General features: G+C 54.1%; 1 protein-coding gene across 1 annotated transcript; it reads right to left on the reverse strand.

The window, feature by feature from the left end:
• Window positions 1-416: 416 nt before the first annotated feature.
• PRCD (photoreceptor disc component) lies at window positions 417-14,284 on the reverse strand. Its single transcript, XM_032870534.1, has 5 exons — window positions 14,211-14,284; window positions 13,835-13,903; window positions 11,601-11,681; window positions 11,127-11,219; window positions 417-455 (listed from the first exon to the last, which is right to left on the reverse strand). The coding sequence occupies exons 1-3, from the start codon at window positions 14,282-14,284 to the stop codon at window positions 11,660-11,662; spliced, it is 165 nt and encodes a 54-aa protein (XP_032726425.1). The 3' UTR covers window positions 417-455; window positions 11,127-11,219; window positions 11,601-11,659.
• Window positions 14,285-14,852: the final 568 nt, after the last annotated feature.

A 14,852-nucleotide genomic window follows, 5' to 3' on the forward strand; every position in this document is an offset into this window, starting at 1 on the left:
TCATTTATCTGCTGGGTCCACAGATAGTCCCTGGCCGAGACTGGGGTGGCGCAGGAAGTTCAAGGGGACCTCATGAGGGGAGGTTGCCACATTTGCTTATGTTTGCCTACCTTAATTTGTAAGTTCTTCAAAGCGGGAGACAGGAGACGTCTGTCTCTCTCTTTTTTTTTTTTTTTTTTTTTTTTAAGATTTTAAGATCATGACCTGAGCTGAAGTCAGAGGCTTTAACCCACTGAGCCACCCAGATGCTCCTCCATCAATCCATCTTTAAAAAGAGAGACAGACGGGGCACCTGGGTGGCTCAGTGGGTTAAGCCGCTGACTTCGGCTGGGGTCATGATCTCAGGATCCTGGAATCGAGCCCCGCATCCGACTCTGCTTGGCGGGGAACCTGCTTCCTCCTCTCTCTCTGCCTGCCTCTCTGCCTACTTGTGATCTCTGTCAAATAAATAAAATCTTAAAAAAAAAAAAGATTGATTGATGGATGTATGGATTGATTGGTTGATTGATTGATTTGAGAGAGAGAGAGCACACTCCGTCGCAGAGCCAGCCCCAGGGCTCCATCCCACTGCCCTGAGATCATGACCCCAGAGGAAACCAAGAGGCCCTCACTTAACCACCTGAGCCACCCAGGCGCCCCAGGAAATATCTCTCTTAATTATTTTAGTTTTCTCGCTAATGTCCTCATGTCTAGTAGTTGGTATTCAGGTGCCTCTGCTCACAGGACACACCCAACAGACACTCGTGGGCTCACCTCGCAGTAACTTCTATCTTGTAAAATTGACCCTGAAGCTTCTCTAGCTTACCCTTGAAGGCACTGTTTTGTATAATACCAAAAGGGGGAATGGGTTCTCTCTGTGTACACTAAGTTCCTTTCATTTCAGACTTGGAGAGGGAGGTTTTTGTTTTTTTAAGATTTTATTTATTTATTTGAGAGAGAGAGAGAGCACCAAGGGAGAGGGAGAAGCAGGGTCCCCACTGAACGGGGAGCCCGATCCCAGGACCCTGGGATCATGACCTGAGCCAAAGGCAGACGCTTAGCCGACTGAGCCACCCAGGCGCCCCTGGAGAGGGAGTTTTTCTCTTTGTTTTTAAGACTTTATTCATTTGAGAGAGAGAGTGAGAGCACAAGCACACACACAGGGAGAGGAAGAGACAGAAGCGGACTCCCTGCTGAGCAGGGAACCCGATGTGGGACTCAATCCCAAGACCCCGGGATCACGACCTGAGCAGGGAGCAGACACTTAACCGACTGAGCCATCCGGGCGCCCCTGAAGAGGGAGTTTTAAGGGTGGAAGTTCCCAAACTGGCTGGTATGCAGGCCAGCGACCTGCTGTAGGAGAAAACAGGGAGAGTGGATACCTCTTAGCGCTTACTATGTGTATGTGCCGTTCACTCCTGGAGCGCTGGACGTGCACTGATTTGTTTAACGTGCACCACTGCCCTGTGAAGGGCACCATCACTACCCCCGTCCCACAGAGGAGGGAATGCAAGCGTAGAGCGATGAGGTAACTTTCCCAAATTCACGCAACCGGCCATTGCTGGAGTCGGGGTTTGAGCCCAGCCTGTAAAATCCAAGCTTTCACCACTAAGTTGGACTGCACCGTGTATGTCTCTACACCCTTATTACAGGGCTTCTGGTTGTGGAAGAAAGGAGCAAAGAGGGGTTTTGTGCCTTTGCAGGGGTGATCAGGGGTGAAATTACTAGCCGGAATGATGGGCACCTGTCCTGTGATTTTGGCAGTGGCCAAGAGGCCAGAGCAAAATGCAGTGAGAAGGCTTGGGCCTGCACACCTGTTGGGCACACTGCCTGGGCAGGCCAGAAATCCATGGGAAAGACGGGGCGTCTGGGGTCTGGGTAGCTCAGGCGGCTAAGCATCTGCCTTCAGCTCAGATCGTGATCACAGGGTCCTGGGATGGAGTCTCAGACTGGGCTCCTTGCTTGGTGAGGAGTCTGCTTCTCCCTCTGCCCCTCTGCTCCTGCTCCTTTGCTTTCTCTCTCTCTCTCTCTCTCTCTCTCCTTCCCTCAAATAAATAAATAATCTTTAAAAATCAGTGGGAAAGACAACAAAAAATGCATCAAATGACTGAATGAGCAGGCAGGGGTTCAGAGCTGCCGACACCAAAGCGTTAAATGTTGTGATTTTTTTTTTTTTTTTTAAGTAGGATCCACACCCAGCATGGGGCTTGAACCGACCACCCTGAGATTAAGTGTGGCGTGCTCCACTAAGCCAGCCAGACGCCCCGAGGTCTGGGATGCTGGAGTTTTCTGTGCGGTGGAATTACTATGCAGCCGTTGTTCACGGCTAGTGTGGATCTGTATTTATTGATATGGACAGAGTCACACAGTCGAGTGGTCAGTGACAGAAGTTCAACACGGGCTGATCAGGGCCCAAGTCCGCCGTGTGGGTTAAGGGCCTTGGCCCTTGGCCCAACCTAGTCGGTTGGTCTGCTGTGTTCCGGTGGTTGGCACTGATGGGATTTCAGATATGGTATCTGAAACCCACATTAATAGGAAACTGAATCTCTAGAATCTGAGGTTAATTTCTCAACTGGGAAAAGCAGCTCTGCTGTCATTAACAAGAACAGGAAGGTGGGTTGGTTATCCCAAGTGGCTGGCTGCTTAGTCGGGAGCAGCTGACCGGTGATTCACGATTCACGGGAGGCCCACAGCCGTTCCTCCTCCATCTCACAAACAGAACAAAGCTACTGGTGGGCTTTGCGCTTCTTTGGAGGCAAGCTCCTCCTTTGGAGGCAAGCTTCTCCGCTTCTTTGGAGGCAAGCTCCCCCCTGAGGGCCGATCTTGCTGAGTCGGCACCAGACCCTTATGATAAATCTCTTCCTTCTGCCAGGAATTCAGAAAAGGGTTTGTGATGCAATTATGCCAAGTTTGGGAACGTTTTCTTGTTTTTAAAAACAACAGCCTCCCTTCTGGCTTTGGGAGGCTGTGAAGATAGGCTGCTTAAGGCTGTGGCAGCCTTCTTGCGTCCGTGAGGCTTGTTCCAAAGCCAGAATCTAAGGTCTGGCGTGGCAAGGTAGAAACAAAGGACAGAGTCTTCATGACGAACTGCCGAAATCCCAGCCCTGGAGCCCCGTACCTTCAGACCTTTTGTTTGGACTCACAGACACATTTTTTTTTCATCTTAGTATTTCTGAATGTGAGAAGCATTTTGCAAGCAATGGCATGTTAGTTTCAGTGAAACACAGAATGAGAGTTTTTAACAGTTATTTGAGAGATGGGGAGGGGCAGAAGGAAAGGGAGAGAGAATCCCAAGCAGATTCCCCATTGAGCACAGACCCCCCCCCCCACACACACACACAATGCAGGGCTCAATCTCACGAACCTGAGAGCGTGATCTGAGTGGAAACCAAGAGTCAGGAGCTCAACGAACTGCGCCACCCATGTGCCCCAGAATGTGAGATTTAAAAAAGAAATCTCCATACTGTTTGAGCCACCCTAAGTTGGGCGTTCTGTTGAGTCACAATCATCCTAAATGATATGATCCACATGTGCCACGTCCTTTTCGTTTCATTATAATTCTCTGAAAGAACGGGTCATGGCAAAATAAAAGGAATGAGCTGACATGTGCACATCTCCTTTCTGAAAACACAAAAGCTACTGTCTATTAAGTGTTTGCTCTGGGCCAGGCTCTGCTCGAAGCACTTCCTTTTTAAAAAACCAAAGTATTGAGGCCAGACTAGCATACAAAAAGCTGTAGGCGCTTAACGCCTCAGACTTGATGGGTCTGGTTCTCCAATGTGCCCTCTTAACGATCACCGCCTCCCCCTTTTGCAACAAAAGGAGCCAAAGGACAGGAAAGTGAAAGTGACCAGTGAGTGAGAGCCTTGAGATCGGATCGCAGACAGTCCAGCCTCAAAGCTTCTGATCCCCGCGGCTGTGCGGAGTTTCCCGGAAGAACACAGGATGACAATGGGACACATTTTGCTTCACGCCAGTGACCTGACTTCAGCCAGCTAGAAAACCCAGCATAAAAGCCCAGAGGGGTTTTTTTTTTTCACCCTGGGATTTCTCAGGATCACGACAGAGTGCCACAAATGGTGTTCAGCGGAAACCTGGGCACGTGGACCACACAACCTGTAACCTCCTGGAGGAGAATTATGACAAGGCGTACCCCATTCCCTGAGAGGAGGCGACCCTGGCACCGCAGTGGGTTGTTTCCTGTGTTAGCCAAGAGCACACCCATCCCTTTGCCTGCTCAGCAGAGCTGTGGCCTCTCGTAAAATTATTGCTTAATGGGTTCTTAAAAAAATAAGTGAATATGAAGTACATGCAATATCCTGTTGACCTCTTCTGCTCATTTTGGGACACAGCTCTCCCTCCCCAGGAGTCCTGCCTTCTCAAAGGCTGCCCAGCCTGTCCTTATTTTTGTTTGTTCCCTTTGCCTTGAAATCTCCTTCCCCTCATCCTCTCCTCTGCTAAACAAATTCCAACTCCTGTGTCAACACCTCCTCTGCAAAGTCTCACCTGAGAAGCTGCAGCGGTCCCGAGCTCTCCTCGGGGTGGTTTGCAGCAGGCTGGCATAACACAGGCTCCACACCCAGGCGGGCTCTGAGCGTGGCCCCAGCCCTGCTGATTCTAGCTGAGTCACCCTTTGAGAACCGCTGCCCCTCCTGTCTGAGCCTCTTTGCTCACCAGGACATCAAGAACCTCCATGGGCCAGGGGTGAGGGACCCTTGTTATCTGAGCACACTTCTTAGGATACTCACAGTCTTATGATTATTTGTTTTCACATCTGGCTTTTACTTTGTTTTGTTTTTAAACTCTTTAAGTCGCTTTATTGAGGTATAATGTACATACATACAATAAAATGCATGCATTTAAAATGTACGATTCAATAGTCCCATCAGTGATACACCATATAACCACAAGCCCAGTCAGGATTTAGAACATCTCCAGCACCCGGAAGGGCCCCTTCCTGTTTATTTCACAGCGTCCATATCCAGCCCTGGCCCCAGGCAACCGCTGATCTGCTTTCTGCCTCTCCAGATTAGTTCCTCCTGTTCTAGAATCTCCTATAAATGGATTCACACGGTAGGTGCTCTTTGGGGTCTGGTTTCTCTCAGTGCCCCGTGCTGTGACTTACTTGGTGACCCATATCCTTTTTATTGCTGAGTAGTATTCCATCATGTGAATGCACTGCCTCCTTTTCTTTCTTTTTTTTTTTTTAGATCTTATTTATTTATTTGGCAGAGAGAGAGATCACAAGTAGGCAGAGAGGTAGGCAGAGAGAGAGGGGGGAGCAGGCTTCTTGCTGAGCAGAGAGCCCAATGCGGGGCTCAATCCCAGGACCCTGAGATCATGACCTGAGCCGAAGGCAGAGGCTTTAACCCACTGAGCCACCCGGGCGCCCCGACACTGCCTCCTTTTCTATCCATTCACCTGTTGGTGGATATTTGGGCTGTTTCCGGTTTGGAGATATTATTAGTATCTGTTCCGGTTTGGAGATATTATTAATATCTGTTTCCGGTTTGGAGATATTATTAATAACACTGCTGTGAACTTCTCTGTACAAGTCTTTGTGTGGACCAACGGGTTCATTCCTCTTGGATAACTTCCTAAGAAACTGCCAAACTGGCTTCCCAGCAATGCATTAGTACAGGGTCATGGTTGTTCACCAATACCTGTTGTGGTCCGTCTTTTAGCCATTCCATTGAGTGTGCGGTAGTATATCATTGAGGTTTTAATTTGCATTTCCTTGATGACTTATGATGTTGTGTATTTTTTATGTGTTTATTGGCCATATGTATACTTTCTTGCAAAGTATCTATTAAAACCCTCCCCCCTTTTTTGTCAGACTGTCTTCTTATTGAGTTGTAAAAGTTCTTTATATATGCTGGACACAGGTCCTTTCTCAGACCTTTGCTTGGCAAATATTTTCTTCCAGGCTTTCCAAGAATTTCGATAAAGTCCAATTTATCTGTTTTTCTTTTATGGTTAGTGCTTTTTGTATACTCTCAAAAGCGCTTTTCTTTCTCCTTTGGATCACTTTCATAGCGTCTGTTTTGGGGATCCCATGGGTCTGTGTGGATATCCTTAGCAACAGCACGCTGCCCTGAGCTCTGACCTTGTCTCCTCACTGGAACGGGACCACTGCCGTCTGCTGCGGTTCCCCCTCCCCACGCCACAGGCAGGGACCTGTGTGAGGCAGACCTTAGGCAGCCACGGGGTCACGATCCTGTGTGGCACCCGCTGCCAAGTACTGGTTGCTTCTACTTTGCCGGGTTTTCTGGTTCTTTGTGGCAGGAAGTCTCACCTTATTTCTGCACCCAAGGGACCTGGCACACGGCCTCCTCCACACTTGCCCAGGGAGCCAGTCATCGTCAGCGCCTCCAAACACAGTCCATCGTGGCCTGTCTGGACTGGGAGAATCGGGAAATGGTCCATCCCCTTCATCTGAACAGACCGTTCTTCTGAGGGTAGTGGGGGGTCCTTCTCACGCCCAGCACCAGCCCACCGGGGTTCCACACTGCTTGTTAAGAGGGGAGATGAGGTCCAGAGAAGGAAAGGTCAAGTGACTAGGCTCGGCCAGGCTCTTCCTGTTGTCCTCACTGGCACATCAGGCAGTGTCCCTTTCGTCGCCGTCTGACTCTGACTCCGGCTCCTGCCGCAGGGTGTGTATGTCACAGCAATATGTGCATCTTAAATAAATGACCAAGGAAGAAACGAAATCATTCCTTTGAACGTTCCGTGCGCCCGACTGCTGCAAACGATATTACACGTGTGTGTGCCCGTGTGTGTGCAAGCAGGCGTGTGCATTCGCATGGACACAGGACCGGCCATTCCTACCCAACCTCAGGTGCCACAATCTATCAGGAAATCTTTTTTTTTTTTTTTTTTTTTTTTTGGTTTTAATTTTCTCAGCCACCCTCTCATCTTAATCCCCACTAGGGGGCATGTGTAGCCCACAGAGAGGGTCCGATGTCCTTAGGTACAAGGATTGGTTTCCAGCTGAAGTCACCGGGTCCCTCTTGAAGCCGTCTCCTTCACACCCTGCACCCTCCCCCTGTAAAAACAAACAACAAAGCCTTCCTCCTCAATCTCCCCGCTCTCCTGCTGGGCTGCGGGCTGCCCTCCTACCCCCAGGGCTCTGCCCCTGGTTGAAGGAGGCTGCTAGCAGAACACCAGTGACAATGAGTGACAAGTTCCATGACCTTGTCATCGCAGCTAGGGGCCACTGCTTCCTCCCTGAGGGGCGTGACAGATCCCGGAAAGGCAGCTCTCCTCACTCCCCTCAGTCGGCAACCCAGGACCACCCTTTCAGGGCCCAGAGTCAAATCCAGCCTCGAATGATGCATTCCTGCCGAGGGAGCGTGGGAATGTCACGGGGCGGGCTCCACAGCTCTCATTCTCGGAGCCCTGGTGGGCAGGTCATACCCAGAATGTCCTCAAGCCCCAGCTCGAGACTGAGTCCTTGGTGCTCCAACACCTCCCCAGGCCTTGGCATCACATTGCTCAGGACGCACTTCCTGGCTTCACTACTCGCTGTCCGTGACCTTGAGCAAGCTCCACGAACTTCACTTTCCTTATTGGGTAAATGAGGATGACAACAGTCCCTGCCCCGTAAATGAGACAATGCGTATAAATAAAGCACTTGGGACAGCGCCTAGCACAGAAGTGTTTGAGACACATTAACCATTATTAATATTAGTATCATCATCTTACTGTAAACCTTGGCCATTTCTCTTCTTTCGAGGCTCACGAAGAAGCATGACTTCCCTCTAGCTCAAGGTCTTGGGCTTCTTCCTAACTGAGGTCCTGTAAAGGGTCCCTAGGAAACTGTGGGACCAGTCCTGGTGCCATCGCGCCTGCTTCATCTTGAACTAGGGCCTCTGCTGGGCGCCCTTGCCCAGGACCCTCCTGCACAACTGCGTGTTTGGGTTTGGGATGGGCAGGGCTCTCCCTGTGGCAGCATCTGTCCCCTAGGGTGACACAGGACATCAGTGGCTCATACAGCTGTCTGCTTCCCCTGCTCCCCACCCTCCTCCACCACCTCATTAGCTCTCCAGTCATGCTCCAATCTCCAGGAGAGACTGGCAGCAGCCACAAAAGTAGCAGACAACAGCACCTCCCTGCTCCTGGCTGCTTCCCGTGGCCACCCTGCAGCTCAGAGCAGCCTTTCCCCTGTCACTCAGGCTCCAACCAGCAGAGAGATTAGCATTCAGATGGAGAATGGAAAAACATCAAGGCCATCACCTCCTGTCTTCCTTAGGAGCTAAGATCCACTCAGGGAAGCAGAGCCAGTAGAAGGGAGGGTGTCCAGGCCAGGCCCCCCGCTGGAGGTTGGGACAGGGCTCCAGGCACACAGAGGCAGCAGCCATGCACCCTGGTCCAGTCTGCCTTGTCGCTGGGTCTTCCCAGGTGCCCCAGGGCTGAGCTGGGCTTGGCTCTGGCTTGTTTCAGAACTGCCCATCGCCCTGCTGTTGCATATGTGGAAAAGACAGGGCAGGAAGGGCCACGGGGCAAGGAGGCAAAGAACTAGCTGTTCTGAATCCACCGTTGTTGCAAAGTGACCTGTTGTTCCATAGTTAACACTGCCTCCCGGGCTCAGATATATCGAAGGCTTGCTGAGTGCGCTGAGCACTTTAGACACGTTATCTAATTTAACTCTGACGACCACTCAGAGACAGGTTTACCATGATCCTCCTCATAGGAGAAACCCCAGGTTGGGGACGTTCAGTAACCCATCCAAGGCCACAGAACTGGGAAGTGATGGTGGAGTCTGGACTCATATCTGGTGCTCTGAGCCCAGACTCCTCACTCTCAGATTCTGTGTTGATATTTCATGAGGGGCCAGGGGAGCCCCAGCTCTCAGTCTCTGCGCTGTCTCTCTGGTTGCCCTTAATCCCTTCCCTCCTATTATGGTCCGTCTGCCAAGCCCCTGGGCTTTCCTGCTCCCATTCCCAAGCAGCAGCTCTTTCCAAGGAAATAGGGTTGGGGCGGGCGGGGGGGGGGGGGGGGGGGCGAGGGAGGAGGGGAGGAGGCAGCCTCCTGGGGACACTGGGTCCACCCCCTGCGACAGTGGGCTGAGGCAGGAGCGCTTGGGGCCCAGCATCGGCTGAGGGTGGCCACTTCCTGCAGCAGGAGAGGGGCTGCAAATGTGCACGTTGTGCAGAGAGCCCAGGGGTGGGAGAGCCCTGGGGAATAAGAGGGAGCGTGGGCTGGGTGTGCGGGGAAGGTGTAAACACAATCTGCTCCCACCGAAGCCAGCCGCTCCCTGGGGGAGGGGGCCCCCCCCCCCCAGCCCCCCTGGCCCCCCCGCCGCCCGGGGCCCGGGCACCGCCCGGGCCCCCCCACCCCCCCCCCCCCCCCATCCCCCATCCCCTCGCCTTCCATCCCTTCGTCTGGGACCGATGCCTGGAGGAGCCACCAGCCCCTGAGGAGGCTCCTGGAACAGTGCTGGGAAGGGGTGTCGCTTTGTGGAGGTGTGTCTGGGCCTCCAGCCAGCCCCTGTCCTGCCAGGTGACCTTGGCCTGACAATTCCTCAGACTCGTGCAAGGAGACAGGCCACCTGGAAACGGCAGAGTGCAGAGCCGAGGCTGAAGTGACAGGAACATGGCAAATAGATTAGAGGATGAATACCCAGGTCGGGCTCAGGGACACAGACCGGGGCCCCAGGAACGGTGTCCTCTAGCCCTCAGCGTGACAGCCTGTCACCAGGAAAGCCACTGCCTGCCTCGCAGCGGAAAGACGGACTGACAGGAGCTGAGACAGGGGTCACGAACTCTTGGCCTGGGTCAAGTGGGCAGTGGGGCTCTGCTGGGACTCCAGCCCAGAGCTCCTTGCCGGGTGGGACCCTTCCCCTGCCTCTGTCCCGCCCTACTTCTAGAGGCTTCCACAGCCCTGCCAGGCTCCCTGCAGGATCAACAGCCCCTCCCCCAGGGCTTCAGTGTGGGTCCCCACAGTCTATGGCATCTCACCCTTTCCTCCCCTCCTTCATCTGTGGAGTCACACAGCGGTGGCAAAGGGACTACTGTCTAGAGAACTCCCCATCTCCTGCCTCCTGATGGCAGGGGCCAGCCAGGCGGAGACTTCCCTGCCTGTCAGCCTGCCTGGGGGCTGGATGGTGAGGAAGGGGAGGCGATGCACGTGCAGGAGGGGGCGGGTGGGGGGGGGATGCTGCTTTGCAAGATGAATGACTTCCAGACAGTCAGGAGCAGCTGCCTGCAGGTCTGTGCCTGGATCCCAGGCAGCAGAAGCGGAAATCTGCTTTGATCTCTGCTCCCGGTCGGGCAGGATGGTGAAGAGAGAAATGGCAGAGCCGCTGGGGGCAAAGGAGCCTGCTGTGGTGCTGAGCAGTTAGCGGACTGACAAAAACAAGTGTCATGCTTTTTCCCTTCCCACACGCTACTGCCCCTTTGGAACCCGCGCACGCATGCACACACCCGCGCCCAGAAGACGCGCTCGGAGCCCAGGCTGAGAGAAGCTTTGCTCCAGCTGCAGGCAGACATGTCACAGATCCAACGGGCACTTCTTGCTGATGATCTAGCCAAGCGGCCCGTGACAGGGAGAATGCTGGGGACCCGGGAAGGCAAGGACCACAGGAAGCGCGTGCCACTCTGGGACACTGATGCCACACAGCCTCGGTCCACAAGTTTTAGGGCTGCCAGGCCAGGGGAACCCCTTTTTTCACAGAGCAGCTGCCAACTGCTGTGGGGTTCCAGAGACGACTAGGTCCTGGTGGTTAAGAGCGTGGGACAGCTCTGCACCGTCCGTGTGAGGCTCGGGAAGGCGGGATCCCCCATTAACGAGCTAGATGACACCAGACAAATTTGTTAGCCTCTCTGTGTTTCCTCATTTCCAAAATGTGGATAATAATATGCCCAGGCTCCTTGGGTTATTTCAAGGATGAGGTTAAGGAATGAGTGAGAAACCCTATCAACAGTCCCTCAGCTCCCGACCTGCTCCTCCTCTAGCCTGGGCTGCTGGGGTGCCCCAGAGTAGACTCCACCGAGTCCCTCTCTGGGCCTGCCCCGGATGATCCTCAAGACCTCAGGCAAAGGGAGCCCGTCCCAAGGCAATGAGCGTCTCTGCTCCTCCTGCCGGCCACCAGCGCCCGGGACAAAATGAGGACAAGCAGGTCCAGGACCTCAAGGGGAGGGGTCTACCTTCTCGATGGCTGCTTTTTCCCATTCTCCAGCGTGCTGCTGCTCCTTCCACCACAGCATCCTTTGTAGGTGGGGGGCAAGCCGGGACTTGAACTGAAACAGAAAACCAGACCAAATTAGCACTTCCTCCCATGCCAAGACAGAAGCTTGCATTCCAAAATGGATATTCCAGAGCTCCTCCTCTCCCTTAGAAGTCCACTGAGACCACCCTCATGGCCCCAGCATGACCACTGCCTCATCTCCTAGCTTAGAAAATGCCGTTGAGATCACACATCATTCCCTTAAAACATGGTCCTTGTGGCCGGGACCATGACAGGCTCAAGGTAGGAGCTGAGAAGAGTCCACGCTCCCCCTTATGACCAAGGAGCACAGAGCTGCAGGTGGCCTGTTCCCACATGGCCAGGCCTTGCACAGTCTTCCTCCCTGGGCCCCAGCCTAGCCCTCTCACCTCCAAGTCTCGAAGCCTGGCCCTACCTGTCTCTGCCGGCTGATGTCAGTCCCTGGGGCCAAGCTCCTCCTGAAGACGTGAGAACTTACTTCAGAGACTCTTTCTCCCTAAACAGAAAAGGATGGAAGTCAGAGGATTGAGGGGATGAGGATGGGAGTCAGAGGATTGAGGGGGGTGTCCTTCCCATGCGTCCAGACTTCCACTTCCTTCTGCCTCAGGCCTAGCGAGTCACCCCCACAATGGAGGAGGGGTAGGAGCAGCTGGGAAAGCAGCAGGAATTTGTGACCAGGTAATCAGAGAGCAGAAATTTCACCCAGGCTGGTCCTTGAAGGCTGGAGATGTTATGCGTTAGGTCGTGAGGAGCTGACAGGAAACTGCTTCCTTCTGGCTTAACCACACAAGGCCAGGCCTGATAATTCAGATTCGGCTCTCTCCTCCTGAGAAGGGGTCTGGGCCCATTTCATGTGGCTGAGAAGGACTGCCTAAAGTCAGGGACCTGTCTGTCCCCATTGGCCGCAAATCGGAGGGATGACCTTGAGCAAGTAACTTATGCCTCCCAGTCCCTCAGTTTCCTCCACCATTCATGAGAGATAGAAATGTTTGTCTTGCCAACCCTCTGGGACTGTTACAACCCCCAAGTGAGTTAATACATGGGACACCTCAGGGAATGACTAGAACACTGACCAAGAACCAGAGGAGCGCAGGAAAACAGCCAGCATTTATTAAATAGCTGCTTTGTGCCAAGTGGTTTACAATGATCTATATTTGAACCTCACAAACACCCCATGCCATACTGTTATTAATCTCAGTTTATATATGAATAAAAAGGTCGCTTTCTCTGAGTTTCAGTCAGTAAGGGGAGTCAGGACATGGACTCTGGCTATACACTTCCAGACCCAAACTCAGCCTGGAGGACCAGTCTTCAGTGGCCAGAAAGTTAACTCTTCCCTAGGCTAAAACCATGTGGCCTTTACAAGGGATGAAGTTTTGGGAACTTCTGGAATGTTCCTTCCCTGGGTGAACAGGGTCCTGCTCTGTGTGAGGCCCACTGTGTGAGGCCCGGGGCTCACCATTTCGCCTAGGTCAGCCGATTTCACCAGGAGGGCTACTTGGGCACTCTGTGGCCATCTCAGCTGGCCCAGATGCCAAGGAAGGGCATCGAAGAAATGCCTGTTTCTGGCACGTGCCCGGGGCTGCCCAGTGGGTCTTCTGACATTCAGAGCCTGGAGGAATCCCAGCACCAAGGAGGAGTTAGGCGCTGCACACGGACAGAGACTCCCGTTCTCATGGCTTGCCAGTCTCCGTGTGGCTGAGGGCCACCGCAGGCGTGTCCCACACCCCAAGATGGAGACACAGGGGTGCCCTGGCAAGTGTGCTAACTTGCTCAGCCTTCTGAGCCCTATGGGGAGACTCCCTCCAGCCAGGGGCCCCGGAGCCCGAGGGCATCATGTTCTTTGTTTCACTAGGAGTGAGCAAAGGCTAGAAGAATTTGCAGGAGAGAATGCTGTCCTCTCTTACACAAGATAGACCCACAGGGACAACAGAATGTGCCAAATAGTATGTTCTTAATAAATATTCATCGACTTTTCCGTGTTTTGTTGGGCACAGGAGCCCTGATCATCAAAGGGCCCTGGTCACCCACGGAAGGAACGGTCCAGAAGTTCCCAAAACTTCACCCCTTGTAAAGGCCACATGGTTTCAGCCAAGGGAAGAGTTAACTTTCTGGCCACTGGAGACAGCGTCCTGCCCGCAGGAGCTGCCCAGCCAATGGCACTCCGTGCTGATGATGTCATGGTCCTCCTGCGCCTCCTATTGGGCACCGGACGGCGAATCCGGCTCCGGGCTCGGGCAGAGGAGCAGCCGAGGCTGAGCGGGGGTAGCGGGAGAGGGGGAAGGGAAGGCGAGCCGAGCCAGCGGAGCTGCTTCTGCCCCATCCCTCTCTCCATCCCCCTGCGCCTTCCGATAGGACCCTGGGGACCACCCCACATTCGGACAAACAAGACAGAGCAGCTGTGGTCCAGAGGACAGTCTGGGGGCTCCCACTGCCAACTGGAGAAAACGTTCAGCCTGCCCACCAGGCACACAGGGAGCAGGGTGGCTGGGGCGAGGGGCCAGCCTCCAGCGTGTACGCACACACTCACACACTCACACACTCACGTACACGCCCTCCCCGCCCCCCAGGCACGGACAGGGACCGGGAGAGCGGCAGCTTCCTTGGACACACCCTCCCTCCTCCACCCCTGACTCTCTTCTGCCTTACCTGCCTGAGGACTGGAGGTCTGTTTCCGATCTGCTGCCCATTAGTGCCCCGTCTGCTCCGCTGGGCTCTCTGTGGGCGGGAGGACCAGGCAAGAGGAGCTGTGGACAGTGCCCAGGCCCAGAACCCTCTCTCCTGCAGGACCCAGCCACTCTGGCCTGGGGAAGCTGGGGAGCTTCAGCCAGAGTTTTTGAAGAGCTGCGAACTCCCCCTGCTCTGAGTGGAAGCCTCTCAGGGACTCCGTGCAAATCCGCACCCCATCCTCCACCGCCCTCCCAGAAGGTCCAGGTAGCCTGGGGCCCAACTGCAGCTTGGCTCTGGCCCCCCACAGTAGTTTCTCCCCACCCCACCCACCCAAGCCCACCGCCCAGTTTCTCACGGTTGGACCCGGTTGGCGAATCGGCGGCGCCAGAGCATGGCCAAGGTGCTGAGCACGAAAAGAGTGGTGCACATGACTCAGCTGCCCCATCCCCTCCCCGACAGGGTCCGCAGAAGAAGGCCAAGATGGCCCTGTCACCTTCCGCGAGCCACTGCCGTCTGTCCTGAGGTTCCTGCTGGCCCTGGATTAGGAGGCTCAAGCTGCTTAGTGGGGTCAGCAGACCCGACCTTGTGCAGACTGATTAACCTCGCTGGGACCAGGTTGTTGCCCACGGTGGCAGGGTAAATCAAGCTGTCCCTTCGGGATGTCGATGTGGCAGACCTGGGTTGGACCCTCAAGGGACTTCTAGTTTAGACACATGCCCTGGCCAGTTACATAAATGACCACAATAGAGAGACATAGGTGATGGAGGGCAGAGCCCTTTGGGCGCTACAAGTCTTAGGGAACGCCCAGCTGGAAGAAGAGCTGGGGGTACCGGAATTGGGAGGTGCTCGAGGAAGGTTGAGTCCCCCTGGCTGGCAGATTCTGCTGGGGGCTGCAGACATGAAAGCATCGGGCATGTTCCGGCAACTGGAAGTTGAGTGTCAGCAGAACAATGATGTCATGGGAAGGCATCGGGAGGGGAGGAAGGGAGAAGAATAT

Source organism: Lontra canadensis, unplaced genomic scaffold, assembly GCF_010015895.1.
Source record: "Lontra canadensis isolate GAN:19392208 unplaced genomic scaffold, GSC_riverotter_1.0 scaffold41, whole genome shotgun sequence".
NCBI lineage: Eukaryota > Metazoa > Chordata > Mammalia > Carnivora > Mustelidae > Lontra > Lontra canadensis.

What these genes read in the sequence shown, in the direction of transcription:
- PRCD (XM_032870534.1), bottom strand. Translation starts at nt 14,284, where the DNA reads ATGTGCACCACTCTTTTCGTGCTCAGCACCTTGGCCATGCTCTGGCGC. An exon ending in TTCGCCAACCGGGTCCAACC is followed by an intron (nt 13,904 to 14,210) that starts GTGAGAAACTGG and finishes TCCCGCCCACAG; the next exon opens with AGAGCCCAGCGGAGCAGACG. An exon ending in GACCTCCAGTCCTCAGGCAG is followed by an intron (nt 11,682 to 13,834) that starts GTAAGGCAGAAG and finishes TTTTCTGTTTAG; the next exon opens with GGAGAAAGAGTCTCTGAAGT.